Raw genomic sequence first — 20,854 nt, 5'->3', positions numbered from 1 at the left:
TACTTCAGATAGCCCACATAACAGAATGTACATACTTGTATATGTAGCTCCTCTCACTCAGCTTAAGAGTTTCCACTGTTGCTATTTGGGATGTGCTGGGAATGGAACCCCAGGCCTTGCATGCTAGCCTGGTATTCTAGTGGTATCTCCAGTCCTGGTATAAATGTTCATGTATGTTATAGCGGGCATCAGCACTTCATTCTGTTTAGGGTTGAGTAATATTCCACTGTATGTAGCGATCACATTTTGTTTATCCATTTTGTTGATGGATTCAGTGGCTACTAAGAATAATGCTGTTATACAGGTTAGCACACAAATACCTGTTCCAGTTTCTCTTTTCAGTTTTAGGCACATCCGTAGGAGAACTGCTGTTTCTGCACTTAGCCTTTGGAGGACCTGTGAAAGCATTTCCCACATTTCACAGCACCAGCAACGTATGAGGATTCCAACTCACCTACATCTTCCCCTTTCTACTAAAAAAAATAGAGCCAGCCTAGTAGGTGTATAGTAGCCACGCTGAGCTGCAGTCCGTTAATAACTTATGGAGCAGAACATCTTATCATGTGCTTGCTAGCCATCTGCAAGTCTCTGAAGAAAGTCCATTCAGGCCTCTTGACTATTTCAGAATTGAGTTGCTGCTCTGTGGCCGAGTCTTAAGAGGTCTTTATATATTTTGAACATTAAACCCTGATCAGATATATGACTTTCAGATATTTTCTCCCATTATTCAAGTTGGCTTTTCAGTTTCTTGATAATGCCTTTTGACATTTAGCTTCTCTTAAAATTTAGTTTTTCCAACCATAAAAAAAAAGGGGCAATAAACATGTACCAGGGAGAACCAATGAAAGAGAGGACCTGAAACACTGTGTATGTCAGAGGCAGCAATGAAAGCTTTGAGCACCCACAGGGCTCTAGGGCCTGCTCCTGTGCCATAGTCCAGGCCTTCCCATTTACCATGGAAAGACCTTCTGTATGGTTTTTTAAAAAAACCTCTCTAAGTATCAGTTTCTTCATCCATAAAATGAAGATAATAGTAGTGTGTATCTTAAGATGTTTTATACATACCAAATAAGCTTAAATGCCTGACACAATGTGAATATTTGAAATGTTAACTATAATAATTATTAATGATCATAATAATGATACATTATGAAGGTATATGCAGAACTACTGATAGGATGTCACAATCACAAAAATATTTGTTTTTGATTTTTCAGACAAGTTCTATGTATCCCTGGGTGCCCTGGAACTCACTCTGTAGCCAGGCTAGCCTCAAACTCAGAGATCTGCCTGCCTCTGCCTCCCCAGTGCTAGGATTCAGGGCATGCATTACCTCAACCAGCAGAAGTCACAAGTTTTACTTGAGTTAATACATTAGCATCCCACAAAGAACTGTGTGTGGTGGACTGGCTCACACATTCACTTCTGGCTGTTCCTTAGCTATGAGCTAAAGCTTCTACACTAAGAATGCTGTTCTTGCATTAGTACATGCATGTGTACACACATGGAGCTGTGACTATGGGCTACTGGTACTATCAGCCTCTAACACAGAATTTGTTAAATGCATACACTATATGGAAACACAAACACTCCCATTTACCAGTAGACAGGCTATGGTAATGTTTACTTCGGGGGCATTGTTCAACAGAAGCATTAGAGTTTCACTATTAATGAGCACCTCGGAGATAGAAATAGAAACAAACTCTTATCAAGAACTTGCTCCCTAATTATTACTCCTAATAGTGGACACCATCTGGCATAATACCATACCACAGCATTTATGGGCAGAGACAGCCATATAAAAGAACATATTTCAGTTGTCTCTGACTCATACCAACTGCTCTGAAGCACTGTGATAGAAAATATTAATGCTGCTCAAGGCTCACATATTTTACAAGCTTGCAGGCTGAAGCCAATCAAACAGGTGATAAGATCAAAAGGCACATGGACTAACTACCTGGAAGTTTTGGGGGGGGGGTGGCATGGGGATCATTTCAGACAGGGTCTCACTCTGTAGCTGAGGTTGGCTTTGAACTTGTAGTGACCCACCTGTTTCAGCCTCGAGAGGGCTCGGATTACAGGTGTAAGCTGCCACACCTGGCTGGAATGTGGGGACATTACATATTAGGTACAACATTCTCCTGTGTTCACATTAAGCTGCTCTTGGTGCTCGGCCAGGGGGACTTCTGACTCCCTTCATTGAGGCAGGGAGGTATTCCTGATCAACATGAACTGTAACATCCCAAACCAGGCCAAGTACCTTTTCTGGAGATTCACACAGTATGTTTTCTGGCTTCAGATCACGGTGAGCAATGCCTGGAGTGATAAACAGCAAAGAAGGGGTTAACATATGCACATAATTATCAAACATTCCACACACAATTAATTTTTTCCAAATGCTGCTGTTCGCAGATTAATTCCCAATTATGGTACATTAAAAAATCAACGAGCTGCAGGAGGCAGCGGTAACCAGAGACACAAACCGAGAGCAGGGTTGATTCTGCAAAGTTCTTTTGAAGTAGAGGCTTTAGAAGTCTGGCAGGGATAAGAAGCGCTGAATGAATCCTGGGCCGCCTACTTTCCGCACCGCAGAGACAACCGAGAATTCTTACTGTGCCCCCTGACATAAAGCTAGGCAGACAGCCCTGCAAATGGCAAGGCTGGGACAGCCATGCAGAAATAATGAGTGCCTTGTTTGAGAGCATCTTGGGACCAGGATGGCTCTCCCTCATTTCTTCTTGTGTAACTGATTTTAGAAGAAGAGTCCTTCAGTGTGACTCCTGGAGTGTTCTGAGGACCAAGTGTTAACTCTGCAATTCTCCCAAGGCTTCTCGGTTCTCCCTCTCACTTGCTCCGCACCCCATGTGCATGCTTGGCCGCCCCGCCTGCAGCAAAGCTTTGATCGAGTGAGCACACAGCTCTTCAGAGGAGACACCCCAGTGTTTGGGCCACACCTCCTACAGAGGCCTGCAGATAGAAGCAGACCTGTGAAGGTGTTAAATTTTCACGGGAAATTAAAATTTCACCCATAGGAAGGGATAGAGCTAACAAAGGAGGCCATGGTGTTCTGGCAGAGAACACGGAATTCTACCTCCATCCCTCGACAGCACACACAGCACTGCCTAAAGATTGAACATGCTGCTTCGAAGGCCTGGGAAGCAGCTGAAGATACAGAGTGATGATGGGGAAAGTGAACATGCCACATTCAAACTCCCGGGATCAGCTTCGCAGGCAGCCCTCAATTCTCTATTAACAGGCCCAGCCTTCTGAAGTTACTTCACTGGAGAAGAAACAGCTGAGCTCCAGCAAGCTAAGTAACTTCATCAGTCACCTAATTGAATGAGAACCCAGAGCAACTCAGCCCGGCCTGCACAAATTGAGTCAGGCTACTGCTCACCGCACTAAAAGTGAAGGATATTTTCCATTATGGCAAGTGCTCCCACAGAAGATCACAAGCTGCACACAGAGCCTTACTCTCCAAATAGGTGCCGTGGCCCATCTGTGCCTCGGCCCGAGAACTCGGGGAGCCGGGCTGTAATAAAGGGGCTGCCTGAGTGAGTGCTCTAGCCATCGAGCGGCTCTGGTTCATTTCCCAGAGGTTAAGCCGCAGTGTGTCCAGTATTTAAAAGTAGGGAACTTGTTTTGAGGCTGACCCATTCTTGCCCAATTCATCTTCCCGGCATGAAGTTATTTAGAAAACAGCCAAGTTCACCTGGAAATCGTTTTTCATCCTCTCCAACTTCTAGTCACATGGGCACGGGCCAGCTAGATGGTAACAAGCACTTCACAACTTCTAAGACACCATTGGCCTCTGGTCCCTTTAGTGCATTTTTGTAAATAAATAAATAAAAAATAAAACTGCCTTTACCCCTCCTCCAAGGTATGGCTCCTGTTCAAAGCATGACCCAGTTTTGCAATCTGCAGAGGCAGCTTGGGGAGCAGTTGTAAATCTCTGTCAGGCAGGTGTTCCCTGCATGCACCCCAGCTTTCAGAGACAGAACCACTTCCATTCATCATGCTGTGCAATGCTCAGATACCCTTCCAGGGAGTCTCAGCTCAGGCGCAGAGTCAGGGCCTCAGCATGGACACTAGAAGTTTGCAGATCACTTCCAGCCATCGAGGACCCAGGAGGAATCAATGAACCTGACCTGCTGTTCACCTGCCACACCTGGCTATGCTCGATGTCTGACACAGAGTGGGATCCATGTACAGCATGCTTACAGCTGGCTCTGAGCACTCACAGCTGTGTGGGAAGTAGAGCTAACCAATTATTCGCTCTACCTCCATTTTTCCGCCCAAACCAGGAAGGATGCTTTGCTTCAAGGAAAGTAATTTAGAAATAAAAACTCTTTAAGTCTAGTGAGAGGGCAGAAGAGGTAACATTTAACAAAGGCCACACACACACAATATATATATATATATATATGATACATATAATAAATATATATGTATAAGTATATACATATATATAGGCTTAGAACCTTTATTATATATGAATTTGTGTATGTAGCTGTGTGAATCTTCTGTATGTACTGTGCATATACATGACAAGAACTGTGCACAATTACCCCACCACATAGCTCCTGACATGTGTACACACATATACCCATAAGACTTACAGAAGATACAGTCAACTACATAAATGAATTCACCTAAAACATAACAAGTGTAATGTGTTAACTACCATGGAGGACACTGTTGTCTTTCTTAATCCTTATCATAATGCCACAGGATATGTGTTACCACTGAAGGAACACAAGAGGGTAACTCAGTTTTCTGTGGCATTAAAACATGTATGAAATAGTTGAACAGACTTATGGATATGCAAAAAGATTAAATTCACTACAGTAGTTCTTAAATTATCCAATACGGAGGACTACCTAATCCGACCAGGCCAATGTGAAAGATGCTTTAAAAGATGAAATGGAATGATGCTAAAGTGCTCCCATGGGAATGGGCCGTTCATTTATGAGTTGTACATCATTTGTAAGGGAAAGGAGGGGCTGGGGACATGGCCTGATGGTTAAGACTGCTAATCATCCTTCCAGAGGACACAGTTTGGATTCCAGCACCCACACCAGGCAGCTCATAACCACCTGTAAGCCGAGATCCAGGGGATTTGACGTTTCTGGCCTCCTTGGGTATACCCCTTGCACATGTCTTTGTTACTTTGTGGGTTCTTCTTCTTCTTCTTCTTCTCCTCCTTCTCCTCCTCCTCCTCCTCCTCCTCCTCCTCCTCCTCTTCCTCCTCCTCTTCCTCCTCCTCCTCTTCTTCTTCTTCTTCTTTTTTTTTTTTTGCACCTTTTGTTCCCCCTTCACCCACCCCCATCACTAGAAAGGAGAGAAAGAGGGATGGGGTGGGGGGAGATCTCTGAATCTGATTTCTTCCTTCTTTGAGCACAACTAGTATCAAACTGCAGCCAACCCCCCTGAATGACCAACAGCTTATCGGGGGTTCTAGCACTTATATACCCTCTGAAAAGTTTGCAGAATTCCAAACAACGTCACACAATCGCAGAAACTATCTATAGCTGGCAAAACCATGCCTCTGCTAGAGCACGAGGCAAATCATAGTCAGCTGCTGCAGTCTGAAGCCACTCCACATCCCCACACCTGGGACTTAAACAAAAGCATATTCTTATAATACTTGTGTTTTTTAAAAGGGACCCAAAATTCCAGAATTCTCAAAAATGTCACTACACAGCACCAGATTCACACAAGAACAATTAAAAATCAAATGAATTCTAAAAAAGAGAAACATCACCTACATCGAACCACAGTGCGCAAACCACATGTGCTTTGGGCACTATGAATCCAGTCTTTTTGCCCCTTCTTTTGCTTGTACCTCTATCTTGCCACTCTATCATCCCCTACCTTCCACAGTGAAGCCTTGGAGTCACACACCTCCTCTCCCTAGGTGGACAAGTGTGAATCGTGAGGTGCCATCTGTGCCACCTCTTGAATAGGTGCTCTGCCGGGACTATGTCCTCCCCTTGGTACCCAGAACGTGGTTGGCCCAACCTGCCCAACATGCCCACCCAAATCAAAGCCTTGACTCACCTTTAGTGTGCAGGAAGTCAAGGGCAGTGGCGACGTCCCGCACCACTCTACTGGCTTCTCGCTCATTGAAGTGCTTCCGCTTCTGGATGTGTGCTAGGATGGAGCCTGGGGCAGAGGGACAAGAAAGAATGGCTTTGTAGGCTCTGGCAAGCATAACTTCTTAAGGACAAGTTTGTGGTCGAGACACAGGCTTTCTTATTGATTCATGCCAAGCACCAACTGCAGTGCTTGGTACAGCAGGACCAGCGCAACTCTGCTGAAGCTGATTGCTACCTCTGTGTCTGCCTGTGAGGAGTTCAGATGCAGTTCACTACATACAAGGCAAAAAGATACTGATGCCACTGGGGCTGAGCTGGCTTCTGACATCAAAAGGAAGTAAAAATGAAATCGCTCATGGCTGTGAGGCTTACAGACATTTCCCTCTCTTCTTCTGAACTCTGACACAGAGAACACAGGCAGGCCTTCAGTGGAAATTCCCCACACTCCTTGTCTAAGCAAAGCCTCAGGGGTGGGGGAAACAGAAAAGACAGGCTTGCTTTTCCTCCTAAACCTTCTCCTTCACACGTCATTATTTTGTTGGCAATGATTACCATTTATTGAGTGTCTACTATGTGCCCCAAACTGTTCAATCCTCTTCAGAAACATTATCTCAACACAAATGCACAAAATGGGCAGAACAGCTATGCCCATTGTATGAATGGGCAATTTCATGTCAAGAAGTGGTTAAGCAACTTGATTAACACACAGCAAGTGGTGGAGCCATGGCTTTTGCCCAGTAAATCCAGCCTTGGAGCTTGTGCACAGGTCCTTTCCGCATGCAGGACTGTGGTCCAACTGCTGGGGAGTGGATAGTCTTGAGCCCTCCCACATCCCCTTCATCCCACAGTCTGGCCTTACTAGAGCTATCCCTTAAGCAATATGGCTTCAAACCATCCTATTGTGTCTGGTAGTCTTAACATATAATTCACAGTCTATGCTCACTGTTGGAAGCCAGTATTGGGCGTCCACTGGGCTGAAGGTGTCATTCCTGGGTCCTAAAAATGACCCATGCTTACTTATTATAGTTTTTGCCCTGCTGTTTGTTATTTATAAATTTATTTAAAAAGCAAGACAGGAAAACTATTTCACAGACTTCTCAGCCCAGTCCGTTGTCTTGATAGTGCCCACAGCCAGCACTTATTGATCCCTTCATGCCTAGCAGCCTGGTGCTAAGTGCTTCTCCTCAATGCTTTCTCATTCCATCTCCACTGCAGCCCTCTGAGGCAGCTGCTACCAAGAGCTCTAGTTCACAGATGAGAATACTGTTTGCAGAAGGCTAACCGATGTTTCCAAGGTCAGGAGGCTGACGAGTGTGACTTCAGCTTAGCTTTGTTAGTTTCTACGCAGCCTTCCTCAGCCCCACACATTCCTGCAGCCTTCATCTTGCAAATGTGCCCTTCATCTGGTGCACAGAGGGGAAGGGAGGGGACGGGTCACTCCAGTGACAGCAGTGTGGTGGCAGGTGGATCTTCCTTCCACCTGAAGGCTGGTATGTTCTTGTTTTTCCCTGTATCCCGAGTCTGCGTTCCAAACAATAGGGCCCTCCTCTCCTCTGTTTAGTCTTTCTAGACTTCACAGTGTAAGTCAAAGCTTCCACTTCATAATTAATTTAGTTACGTAGTGAATGTGTCAAAACAGGGGACTGATAAATTGATCACTAACAGTATCTATATAGAACTCCTATTCTAATGAAAAGGCATTTATAGACTATCCACACAGGTGACATTCTAAGCGCTGCAAAATGCTAATTATCATCCTTCCCTCCGGCCTCCCTTCTCCCAAACCAAGGGCAGTTTTTAAGTCCTTCATCCTTTTTATTAGCTTGACTCATTTTAGAAGTCTCTGGGATTCATGATGGATGATCACCACCCTGGGTCTTAATCCAAAGTCCAAACACATACTCAACAAGATATACCTCCTTGCAATTTCTCAAAGACCAAGTAAAACCGTGTGTCATCTTCAAAGAATTCAATCAGCTCCAAAATGTTCCTTAAATAGAGAAAAGGGGGGAGCATTATATGCTAAAGTCCACTCATAAATATCCAATGGACAATACACAGTGGCTGAGGAGGGCAGAAAGCAACTTGAAATCAGAATGCTTATCAAAGACTCATGTTTGAGAAGCAGCCCACAGTGTTAGCAAGATTCAGGTCACCTTATCTTTCCATAATGTTTAGTCTCTGGTGTTTTCACCAAGTCTGGGCTGTCAAACCCCAACCCTAAAACCCACTAGGTAGAGTTATAAAAAGTCCTGGTCATATTAAACTGAATAAAATCTGCAGCCGACTGGAAGCAATTGCGGCTAATAACACTGAATAGTAGGTGTGTGTCCTGGAGGCAAGCAGCAAATAATTACTTGCCCTCCCTCTTGCCCATAAATCACGGGGCAGTATTTACATTGCCTGGAGAAAATGGAAACATCTGTCAAATAGACTTGGGGCCTAACGTGGGCACCGCTAGACCCTAACTGCTAAGCGCTGCTTAATGAAACCACAGCGTTCCTGGCCACTGTAGCACTTGTGGCCTTCCCCGGTGAGCACTCTCTGTCTGCCGGAGTATTGCAGTGCTCTGCCAACAAGGTCGTCTTGTAACTCAGTGGGGAAGCCACCAGCTTGGATATTGGAGGTGTTGGGGGCTTTTTTTCTTTGGAAGAACGAAATAAACCTAGTAGAGTCTCTAATGCTGAACTAAGAAGCTGCAGGGCTGAAAATAAAAATCTGTCCCTCATAAAAAAATGCTGAGCACTTGGGGAGAGACCAGGCTTTTACTAGTGTGAAGGCGTCCGAATAAGATGGCCAAAATGGCCTAATTTGAAAGAAGATTGTAGAGGCAGTGCCTGGAGTTAAATCAACAGCGGCCCCCTTCCTCCAAGCTTAATGACAAAGCCATCAATACCAGGCCACTGGCTCCCTGCTGACCCTGCCAAGGAAGTGGGGGACGGACAAATCTTGGAGGTGACCCTGATTTAAAGCCACTGTGGGAGGACCACTCATTTGGAGCTGTGTAACGCAGGGCTAAAGGTTACTGTGGCCCAGTCATCAAGCAAAGGCGGCTGGTCCCACCTTCAGCACTGTAATGGCATCCTATACTGGGAACAGGAAACAGCAGTGAGTAGCCCAGCAGTCCTGGTCTCAACTGTCTACATTAGCCCTAAAGACTGCTCCCAGGCAACGCTGCTGGCCCATATTCCACAGGCATTGGAAGAAAACGAAACCCCATTTCTTTCTCAAGTAGACACTGATTAGGGGTGCTCATTCTTCTACCTTATGGACTACTGCCATTTATAGTATTTCAGCCAAGAGAAGGTGGTATTTTGGGGCTATTGCTATCCCACCTCCCCTTGAAAGCTGGAAGGAGCTACATGCAGTTGTGGAGAAGCAGTGACATCTTGGAGTCAGGGCTGGTAAGAAGGAACCCCTCCCTTCGGTGGCCAAGTGCTCCTGGAGAAGCAGACACCTACTTAACACCCACCTGTTCCCTTGACACTGATACAGTGTCTCCACCTCACGGAACACTCGACTTCGACTGTGCCCGGCTTGCTTCTCGATGATCTGCAGGAAGAATGAAATCGGTCAGGTACAGTACCTGACCTCAGGACAGATCCCCAACCAGAGTCCCTGAGAGGAGGCAAGGTTAGACTTGGAGCAACAGGAGTCTCGGGTAGGCCTCAGTGACGTGGGGAAACAGGACACTAATGCTTATGAAATGGCTGCTCTTGGCTGCACATGGGATACTGGAGCAACCAGTGAGATAAAGCAATTTCTACTGGCTTTTTCCCCCAAAGGGCAGATACCTTTTAATTTCTTGAGATGGAGGAAGGGCAAGGATGAGGGAGGGCAGGGTGAAGAGGAAGCAAAGACTCTACTCAGATGCCACTCAGCAACTCCCACAGACAGAATAAAATACCTCCTCTCCTGATACCCTCACTCTCTGGCCAGCTCTGTAAGTAATTCAGACCTTCTGTCTTGGTTAACCCTGAGTGCACTGTCAAAAAATAAGGAAGGTGTATATTCTTCTGCCCATCCCCAGTCCTCTCTAGCCTACACTGCTCCGAGCCTAAACAGCTTCCTTCAGCACCCAAGGCTTCACTTCTCCCATGCTGTGGGCAGCTCTTGCTACATCACTACATCTCCACTTGGAGCTGCTTGCCAAGTGTTGAATTCAGGAACATCCAAGCCTATGCAGCAGAGGTTTGCGTGGTGTCTGGCTGACTCTGAAAAGCCCTCTGGAGCCATCAAGAGCCCTGGAGCCCTGTAAACAGAGGCTGCAGGCAAGCCTTCTTGCAGAACTAGTCCTACTTCACAGCTTAGAAGGGAACATTCTGCCCCTTCCTTCTAGCTGCTTGGTACAATACATCAAAAGATTTTAATATGCTGTAGCACAAACATGCGTATCCAACTGTAACTTGAAGGCTGGTCACACCTGCTAGGAAGTCACCCTGGACCCATATTTTGAACAGTCAGCAAGGTGCAGTGCTGGGGAACAGAAACTATTTGACTCTGAGCTATTCAGCTGCATTCGTCAAACAGGGATGGTCAAGGTTAGAGGCAACTTTCCAGCACAGCAACTTCTCTCTGAGGAGATAACCAATGGGTCCTGATCATTAGCCAGAGAGCAAAAACCATAGGTAACTACTTTGAGTTCGAGGCAGTGTGGATCAGATCATTGGAGGTCCCAGGGTGGATGCTTAGAGGGAAGCAGCAGTAAACCATGCCTTGCGGAGCCGTACTGGGAGATCTAGCTTGTCTCTAGTTGTCTAAGCCTCCAGATCCAAAACATGGGGCAGAAATGCTTTCCTTCTGTGACTCACCCTGGAAGAAAAGACCTGCTGTCCATCTGTCTGTCAACCTATCTATCTATCTATCTATCTCTTTTTTGAGACAGTCTCTTTCTCTAGCTCTGACTGGCTTGGAGATCACTATGTAGACTAGGATGGTCTGAAACGCAGATTCACTTGTCTTAGCCTCCCAAGTGCTGAGATTAAGTGAGTGCCACCACAATGGGCTCCATTCAATTTAATACTCATGTGTGTGTGCACTTTAAAACCACTTTTAGGCATATTAAAAGTTCTTTTTAATTTATAGTAATTTGTTTCCAAAATGGAATGAAAGTAGGCCTTTTGTTCTATGTGGAACAATACCCCATCCTGAAGGCTTAGTGGAGATGTTCTTCATGGTCATAATCCACAGCTGGGATGGAGGGGTTGGTTGGAAGAGGAGTTTCTCTGGATCCAGTTCAGCAGGGTTTCCCTGAAGGAGGCAGTGCATAGACCTGATAGCTCAACTGGCTGATCTGAGAAAAGCTTAACCCGTGTGCCTCCCCAGGTTCAGAGAGACTTCCACAGAGCTCAGTAGTCCTCACCCAGGGGGTCTCAGAACCACTGGGGCACCTGGCAAAGACACAGCTTCAGGCTCTCCTACACTGAGGAACTTGTCTCTCTGTGCTGCTGGCTCAGCTGTGACCACTGCAGTTTGACCCTGCCCTTCACCAGGGTTTTCAAACAACTGAGGATCATACTCACCTGGACGGTAACCTGCACCGTGCTGGGCCAGGCCTACTTTTAATATAGTAGAGCCAGAGCCAGAGCCAGAGCCAGAGCCAGAGCCAGAGCCAGAGCCAGAGCCAGAGCCAGAGCCAGAGCCAGAGCCAGCGTACTGCTCACACTCTCAAGGGGACACTGGTGCTGCTGGCTCAGGGACCCTACTTTGAAAACCACAACTCTGCCTCCATCCCTTCAGAAGCCAAAGAATTAAAAAGTGAAACTCGCCAGAGTCATGCAGCCAATTAAAGGCAGCATTGAAACCGATCCACATCTCCTGCCCCAAGGACACGTGCTCAGCCACTTCAGGTGTTAGTCCCTGCCATCCTGACACTGCTCAGCACTTGCACTTTGTAGTTTATAAAGTGCGTCCACCAGTTCATCTTCATTTCCGCCTGCATAGTCACTTCATCAGACATTGAGGACAGGAACTGTCACTGCCATTTAGATACAGGAACCAGAGCTTAGGCAGGTTAAGTGAGTTGCCCAAAGTCATGTAAGTTTCTTAAAACAGGTTTAAGCAGCTTTTACTGATGATGCTTACTGGAGTAATCAGAAACAGCCTACTCTGTGCCAGACACTAATGTCAGTACATTACATATATTAATTTAATCCTCATAATCTTAGATAAGTTCTATTATTTATACCCATTTTACAGATGGGTAGACTGAAAGAAGGGTTGAATAACTTGTTCAAGGCTACAAAGCAAATAAGTAGAAAAGCCCAGAATCTGAGTCCAGTGAAAGCAGCTATGCTCCCTGCTCCAACCTTTCTGAGCTACCATGCTGCATTATGCACACTTTATCTGGTTTGGGACAAGCTAGGAATGACGATTTGCAAAGTAGAGATGGGGACCAAGTGGGACACTCACTTTGACAGCATACTCCTTCCCACTCTGTAGGTTCACAGCACCCTGGACTTTGGCATAGGCTCCTTCTCCCAGCAATTCCGAGGTCAGCTGGTACACATCTAGAGAGGACACAGGTGAGAAGAAGAATCAGGTGAGTCACCACTGCAAGCCACGATGGGAAGGGTGCTGTCACTCAGCTTCTCAGGCCTGCTCCCCAGGCAGAAGAGACCATGGTGACTCTGCAGCCACAGTGATAAGGACCACGCAGCTTTCCCACACAGCACCCAGTCTCCACAAGACTTGGCTGACACCTGTTCCTCAGTTTAGAGATGAGGGCAGAGCAGATATTCACATATTCACTTTTGTCCTTCAGTACCTACTTTCTGGGCACCTACTGTGTCAGGTACCATAATAGGGACACAAAGAGGAACAAAATCTAGTCCCTCCCCTCTAGGGGCTGAGTCCAGTAGGAAAGACAAGACAGACACAGCAGCCCACAGTAAACCTGGTGAGTACCAGTGAGTTAGTGCGCACGCGCGCGCGCGCGCGCGCGCGCGCACACACACACACACACACACACACACACAGCAGGCCAGGGCAATCCAGGCCTTGGTGAGTATCACAGAGGGTCAGCACAGCAAGGGCAAGGAGTAGAGGGAGAAGCAACCAGGGAAGGGATGGGAAAAACCCACTGGGCAATGCAGGAATCCTCAGAGAAGGGTACTGTTTGAATGAACCGCATTCGTTCATTTACTCATTTGCTGGGCACTCGTTTGCCAGGCATGGGGGCTATGAAGGGAATAATACACAACTATTTTATACACAAAAAGTGGAGGTCAGTGGAGGAGTCTCACAAGTTTCTGAAAGTCACCACAGAAGTTAGGGACCGAGCAGGATGCAAACAGTGGCTTGCAGTGCAGGTGAGAATGGTCCCAGCAGGGCAGTACCAGACCCAGGCTGGAAGAGTTCAAGTTCACAGAGTTCTCAGAGCCTTTCCAAGGGAAGCCTGGCTCTACCACCACCCCTGCTGAGCTGACATCGTCCTTCTTTGCACCCCTCCTCAGTCGCTCTCTGGAGGCAATCTAGTCTTTCAATCCACTGCCTTGCCTGAGCAGAAGATTTAATCAATGTCAGATTTCATCACTCTTAGTCATGAGATATCTGAGCTTGTATCAACTATCTCTGAGTCACAGGAAACTCTCTCTTTTTTTTTTTTGGTTTTTTCGAGACAGGGTTTCTCTGTATAGTCTTGGCTGTCCTGGAACTCACTCTGTAGACCAGGCTGGCCTCAAACTCAGAAATCTGCCTGCCTCTGCCTCCCAAGTGCTGGGATTAAAGGCGTGTGCCACCAACGCCCGGCTAGACATGCTGATTTGTGAACTCCAGGGACTTTTGTCTCTTCCACTGCCCAACACACACAAACACACACCCCACCCCCACACCACACACATCCACACATACCACACAGACACACCCACCACGCCCACACACACACGACATATACACACACACACACCACACACATACACACACACACACCACACAAACCACACACACACATACCACACATGCATACATACCACAAACCACAAACCAAACACACACACACACACACACACACAGTAGGCACAAAATTTGACTGAAGAGATGGCTCAGCATTTAAGAGTACGTGCTGTTCCTCCAGAGGAACCGAGTTCAGTTCCAGCACCCATGTCAGATGGATAACAACCGTCTATAACTCCAGATCCAGGGGATCTGATGGCTTCCACAAACACCTACATGGCATACACTCACACAGACCACACACATACACACATACACATAAGTAAAAAAATATTTTAAAAATCTTTTAAGAAGAGCAAGCAAACCAGATGTGGTTGCTGGCACATGCTTTTAATTGCAGCACTTGGGAGGCAGAGGTGGGTGGATATCCATGAATTCCAGGCCAGCCTGGTCTACAGAGTGAGTTCTAGGACAGCCAGGGCTATACAGGGAGATCCTGTCTCAAACAAAACAACAAGAACAAAAAACAGACCCTAAACCTCTATACTAAGTCCTTTCTTGGTTCTGTTACAGTCTGGGCTTGCAGCTTTCTATATGAATGTGCGGTACCCTGTTGGCTACTACTTGTAGGTGACTTCAATGGCATGCTTCTCTCCCAGCATGCCCATCAGTACTGGCCCTTACGTACACCACAATGCTAGGTGGTTGGAGCAGAGTATTCGTGACTCACACAGTGCTTGTTATTAGAATATTCTACAGAACTCGTGGAATGTGTGTTAAGACTAGGAAAAGGGTCCGTGAGGGAAGCTGCTCCACGTCTCACAGGGAAATGACCACATAGAGGGGATTTGCTAGTCCTGGAATGGCTGCTGATCCTTTGCCACTTAGCAGAGACACTTAGTGACTCATATCTTCTCATCGAATGCCCAGAGATAACCCTGGCAACCCCCAGTCTAGTGACTTGCCCCTGGTTATCCAAAATGTCTGATGATGCAACGTCATGTCCCCTGGCTGCAATGCTTTCTCAAGGGGGGGGGGGAGGTCGAGCACTCATGGCACACATCGTACAGCCTCTGTGAGACCAGCTCCCCTCCTGAGAAGATGGCCATGTCACTGCAGCTGCAGCTATGTCACTGCAGCTGTGGCCTTAGTGGTTTTGCTTCCTCTTTTCTGGCTCTTCTGCTTTCCAGCCTTCCAGGAACCACAGGAAGAAGGCTCACATCTGAAGAGGAGCAGGCACAAGTGAGGCTCTCAGCTCTCACAGACTGGGTTTTCTGCCACTGAGGTGATGCGCAGACCATTCAGAGGAGGTCAGTGCTCGCCTGAGAGGTTTGCCCATCCTTTCCCCATCTTGATCGCTTCTCACTCACTCCTGTCTTTTTAATCACATGGATGACCTGGCTCTAAGGGAGGTGTCCTGGCATCTGGCCCAATGGATATCAGAGATGCCTCTCCCCTCCTGCAGCACTCAGGCTCAGCCCCCATGAGAGTGTGGCACCAACCTTCAAACTTTCCTGGCAGAGAGTCGGTGGCCCGGGTCTTACGCTTCTTCTTCCTCCTCTTGTCAGAATCCACGATGGGAAGGGGCTCACTGCTGCCCATCTCTGGGATACAAAGAGAGGACATAAGGGAAATTGCACCATACCGATCAAAGTTTACCCAGAAGGAGAAAAGAGAGAGACCCGGGAGTTTTATACTGATGGTTTTTAAATATCTGTGAGGGATATTGATTTGTTTTGACCCAGGAGGCAAAACTAAAGGCAAAACCATTATAGGAGATCATTAGCTGTGGGAAGGAACTCAGACGGGCAGCTAGATTAGGAGAGGCGGCCAGAAGCCTGCATTTGCCAAGCTTATTAGCTTGGATTTAGGTCTGCACCAGCCAAACCACAGTCCCTGAACAGAACAAGCAGGCCCACCTGTGATCATCAGAGCAGCAGGGCCCCTGGGGCTAGGAGCTGAGTAAGAAGGGGGCAAGAATAGAATCTGATGGCAGAATCAGAAGCTGAGCGTTATCTCCATCACTGCACTGGGGGCTGTGAAAGCCTTCTGTAGAGTCTGCCTTATCCTGGAAGATAACAAGGGGGCAGGGCCTGGGCTGAGAAGAGGCCTCAATTCCTCCACCCCAGGGGCACAGACTGAATGCTTCATCATCCTCTCCCTTCCCTGGTCCTTCTCTGAAAGATTGCAGGGAGGCCGGCCGCTGACAAGTCTATGGGGCGGCTGGATGAGGCCACTTATTGTAAAGACATCATTATCTCTCCCTGGCAGGCACCTGGCTCCCATGCTGGCAGACACAGACACAGGACATTTTGGGCAGGAAGGGTCAGGATGGAAGGAAGCAGCAAGAGACTGAGATGGGGAAGAAGATGGGGAACAATGAGAGCCGATCTCAGTTTTGTTTCTAGGCCACTCTAGCAGGGGCCTTCCCCTGGTAAAGATAAATTACTTATAGAATATGGCATGCCCCTGATCCAGAGTGGAGCCTTAATACTCTTTGCCTGCAGTTAGAAATAATAAGATTTCTCTGAAGTCTCTGGGTCTAAATCCCCACCAGGGTGATTAAGCCTCTACATCCTTCTAAGATAGAGGCACCGGAGAGCTGACGGGTGGAGGATGTTAGAGACTTCTACACCAAACTTCAATAAACACAGGCTCTGAGGCTTGGTTTGTCCTGAGAAATTTTAAAATGGAATCTGGTTCTTTGCTCACGGAGGGGAAGGCCTACTCCCTTGTCCAAGGATCCGACAGCAGCGACTTAAAGTGCCACTGCTGGCATGCATGCTGCCCACAGAGGCAGGCACTTGGCAGCTGTTAGCAGGAAGCATGCAGAATGGCACATTCAACACCACACTCCAGAAAGCACAGCTAAGCAGCCAAGCATCTGACAGCCCTGCTTAGATGCATCCCTCCTTCCACGGTGGGGATCTGATCACAGCAGGTTTTCAACTACAACCCAGAACAGAGAAGAAAAAACACCCAGATAAAAAGAATCCATAGAGTACCTAAAAACATTACTCCTGCCAACAGCTTCAAGCACAAGGTCTACCTGGAGACGAGAAAGCCCTACAACTCTCAAAGGATGAAATCCTGCTACTGAAGCACCCACACTAAGGTAAATCACAAAGAAAAATGCCATCCAGATGCATTTACAGGTCACTGGGAGAAATTCTTCAAAGCACAAGGTCATTCGTCTTTTAAGGTTTGGGGGAGGGGGTCAGGATGGGTTGGGACATGACTGGACTGTCCTCCCTCTGGCGTGCAGTCTAGTGTCAGCCCTCGTCCCAACTGTTTCCTAACCAGCGCTGCAAACCCAGAGTGGAGTGAACAGATGTGGTTTCTGCTCCTTCACCCTCCCCTGGCCACCCTCTGATTAGGAGCCTGCGGACAAACCAAACAACCCACAGGCAGGCAGTGTGGAGAACAGCAGGAGAGCTGGCAGCATTGTGACCCACAGGGGACTCGCAGACATACTTACAGCTCTGGACAGAAAACCCTGTTAGCAGCAGTTTATAGGTGCTCTTTACCACAGCAGGGCTGTGGAGCCTCCCGTGGAAGCAGCATACCCTTGGGCAGAGCCACATACTCAATATTAGATTTTATGGCTTCACACACAAAGACAGAGTACCTGGTCTGTTCTGCATGGATCTCAGTGGAAGAAGGCGCGCCAGAAAGGACAAATGGGTAAGGTTTCCTTGTAAACAGAACTTGTTGAGGGAGAGTTGTTTTTGGAACTAGGAAGGAAAAATGTAGGGAAACCGTGAAACGAAAGCAGCATGAACTCTCTCTGTTCTCATAGCAAGAGGTATGGGGTGGGGGAGGTTGCTGGGATGAGGCGGACCACACTCTAGTTTTATCAGAGACCTTAATTCAGTCCCCTGGACAAATGCACCCTCAGGGAAGCCCCACCATCATCTCGCACCTCTAAATGCCTGATTCTCTGGTGTAGGAATTCTTTCTGGCCATCAAAGCCAGCTCAAAAGTCCTCACCCCATGTAGCTCCCCAGTGACTCCAAATGAGCTATGGTGCATGCAACCAATCACACTGGAAGTCAGTTAGGCATGAGGCAAACGGGGTATGACTGTGTAGAGCTAGGGGCTGGTACCAAGTGTCTGGGAGAAGTTCCATTAAGACACTAGGATTTCCTTTGGCCTTGATCATTCCATGTTTCCACACTGTCCCTGCATACCCATCTCTACTGTAAGTCACAGTATAGCATAGATGGATATCATCCATCACACACTGCACTGAATGGTGCATGGTACCCAGTCTCTTAAATGCCTAGTGCACACTCTAAAAGACATGTGGGTGTACATGCATCTTGCAGATGATGTGGGGAAAAGGCTGCTCTGGGCTGTAAGCCCCATCAACTCTAAGACCTCTCCAAAAATGTCTCAGACACACAAGGCTCTTAACTTGTTTTCTAAAAGCCCAGTCCTCTTTCAGACTCGGTAACATGAAGAGGCAGTGAGCAGTTGTTTTCAGTTTCCAGACAGCCTGCAGTGGCCCGGAGGCTCCCACCCTCACTCTCCTGTCAGCAGGGCTTGGGGAGCATATCTGTGTATCCTGCTGGAGGTGCACGTGGAATGAGGAGACACTCATTTTGGACAGGGGAGACACATGGGCCTGGGTCAGGAGAACAAAGGAGAAGTTCTGGTGCTCGTCTTACCAGACAGCCTCAAGGCTGAGTGAGCAGCTCTGCCTCTTAAGATCCTTAATCCCTTCATCTTCTTGCACACGCATTAAAACACACATTCCCTGTCTACTTGCTAGGTTGCTACAAGATCCCAATGACATAATCAATACAAATGTGCTTCAAAACTGTATTACGTGTGCATAGGCATTTATATAAACACATGAACATACAACAGAGGAGGAAGTCCAGGCTGGAATATGTGAACTTGTTAATATTATAATTTAAAATTTGTCAATGGACCATTTAGTGCCATGTTGGGTAGTTTATATGCTCTTTTAAGTCTGTACCATTTTTAATTTGTAGACATGTTCTATGTGATGGTTTTTATTTTCTTCCTCATTCTTTTCAGGATTTTCCAAATTATATGTGACTGAAATTTATCATTTTATACCATTATTGCCTGAATCAAATTTTACTTAAACAAAATAAATGGGCAGGGGGGAGGTACATGGAGGTCAGGGTTGAGTGGGAGATGTGTGTGTGTGTGTGTGTGTGTGTGTGTGTGTGTGTGTGTGTGTCGCGCGCGCGCATGCTTACAAGGAACTCAGTGGCAGAGCTCAGCATGCTCAAGGCCTTGGTTTTGATCTTCAACACTGGGGAGGGAAAAAACCCTTTTATCAAATATACTTTGCAATTTAGAGGTTGATTACAGTTTTTCAAGTTATGTCTATATTTTTCTGTATAAAAATTCAACATTTAGCTGGATGTGAAGGCAAAGGCCTTTAATCCCAGAACTCAGGAGGCAGAGGCAGGCAGATCTCTGTGAGTTCAAGGTCAGTCTGATTTACAAATCAAGAGTCAAGGCAGGGCCGGGCAGTGGTTGCTCATGCCTTTAATCCCAGCATTAGGAGGCAGAGGCAGACGGATTTCTGAGTTCGAGACCAACCTGGTCTACAGAGTGAGTTCCAGGACAGCCAGGGCTACACAGAGAAACCCTGTCTCGAAAAACAAACAAAAAACCAAACCAACCAACCAAACAAACAAACAAAAAAGAGTCAAGGCAGGGGGGTGGGATAGAAAAAAAAAAAGAGTCAAGGCAGGGCTATTTGGAGGGCCGCTTGGCAGGAATCTGACATTAGGCCATGACAAGGAAGTAAGCTCAGGTAGGAATCTTAATCTTAGGGTGGAACAAAAGTGGTGGGCTTCAGGCAAGAATCGGATTTTGGACTTGGACAAGGAAGTGGGCTCAGATATTTTGGTCATTCTGACAAGCCCTTGAAATGACTGTCACAGGAGTAATCAAGGGACTTTGCTTATTGCCTTGCTTGTTCCTCATTATACTGCTCGCCCTTAACACTTGCATGTAATTAAAATGGTATAAAAGCAGATTGGGAAAATATAAACCTGCCTCAGCCTCAGGACTGCCTGGGGTCATGCTATAATGTTGTCCCATTGTCTTTTTTTCTTTTTAAGCCTCACTCTTGCACTGGAGAACCTGTTGACCTTATGAGCGGGCTTGGTCAGCTATACAATGAGACCCTGTCTAAAAAATGCTGGAGAACATTTTCTATTGAAGAAGATATTCAGTGTCAACCTTCTGTCTCCACACCTCTGTGCACAAATATATATCTGCACTTACATGTATATACCGCACACAAGTATACACCCACATGAACAGATTGCACTAGAAGTATAGCAGGTGTTAAGGATACATATCTAAGACTCAGCCTGGTACCTCCACTCATGAAACAATTGGGAGAGCCCAAGAAGTATGGGCAACCCATAACAATAAGACATACTAGGCACTGCTCTCTCCAGCAGAGAACATCAGGGTCTACTTTCTAAAAATAACTGCCATTTCTCTATAGAGACTGGTGAGTCAGCCCCACTTTCCCCTAGACATGCATCTATTCCTTGATGGAGTCGGCATACAGATCACCAGCTATCACATCTTGCCTACAATGCCAGAGGGTCACCTGGTTAACTCAGCTCTGCAAACAGCTCTCGTCCCTCCCCACTCTACCTCTGCAGCTCTTAGAGGATCCCGGTCTGTCTGAGTACTTCTTTCATCCTCAAGGGCTTTCTAGGAAAGGAAGAACGGTGGTGAGCAGGCTAAAGGGCAAAATCACAGACAAACTCAGCTGTATCCTCAGGGTCAGCTGAGGAGAATGGACAATGGGAGGAAACTGAGGGGCTGGGAGTAGCTTAGTAAGAACGCTCATCTAC

At 46.9% G+C, this 20,854-nt stretch overlaps 1 protein-coding gene across 13 annotated transcripts in view; it reads right to left on the bottom strand.

The window, feature by feature from the left end:
* Positions 1-20,854, bottom strand: part of Mknk1 (MAP kinase-interacting serine/threonine kinase 1) — a 41,314-nt gene that overhangs the window by 6,630 nt on the left and 13,830 nt on the right. For 6 of the 13 annotated variants that reach the window (XM_006502825.4, XM_030253289.1, XM_030253291.1 and 3 more), the window contains 7 exons: positions 17,620-17,725; positions 15,494-15,595; positions 12,510-12,607; positions 9,571-9,650; positions 8,015-8,088; positions 6,061-6,165; positions 2,261-2,316 (listed from right to left, as the gene is read on the bottom strand). In XM_006502825.4, coding sequence (XP_006502888.1) covers positions 2,261-2,316; positions 6,061-6,165; positions 8,015-8,088; positions 9,571-9,650; positions 12,510-12,607; positions 15,494-15,595; positions 17,620-17,635 — 531 coding nt within the window. In that variant the 5' untranslated portion in view covers positions 17,636-17,725. Of the gene's footprint in view, positions 1-2,260; positions 2,317-6,060; positions 6,166-8,014; positions 8,089-9,570; positions 9,651-12,509; positions 12,608-15,493; positions 15,596-15,910; positions 16,177-17,619; positions 17,726-20,854 lie in introns of those variants that run through there. The other 7 variants (XM_030253287.1, NM_001285488.1, NM_021461.5 and 4 more) reach the window with 3 other exon arrangements.

Source organism: Mus musculus, chromosome 4, assembly GCF_000001635.26.
Source record: "Mus musculus strain C57BL/6J chromosome 4, GRCm38.p6 C57BL/6J".
NCBI lineage: Eukaryota > Metazoa > Chordata > Mammalia > Rodentia > Muridae > Mus > Mus musculus.
Note: the sequence above shows the minus strand (reverse complement) of the source record. Positions and strands in the feature narration are given on the sequence as shown.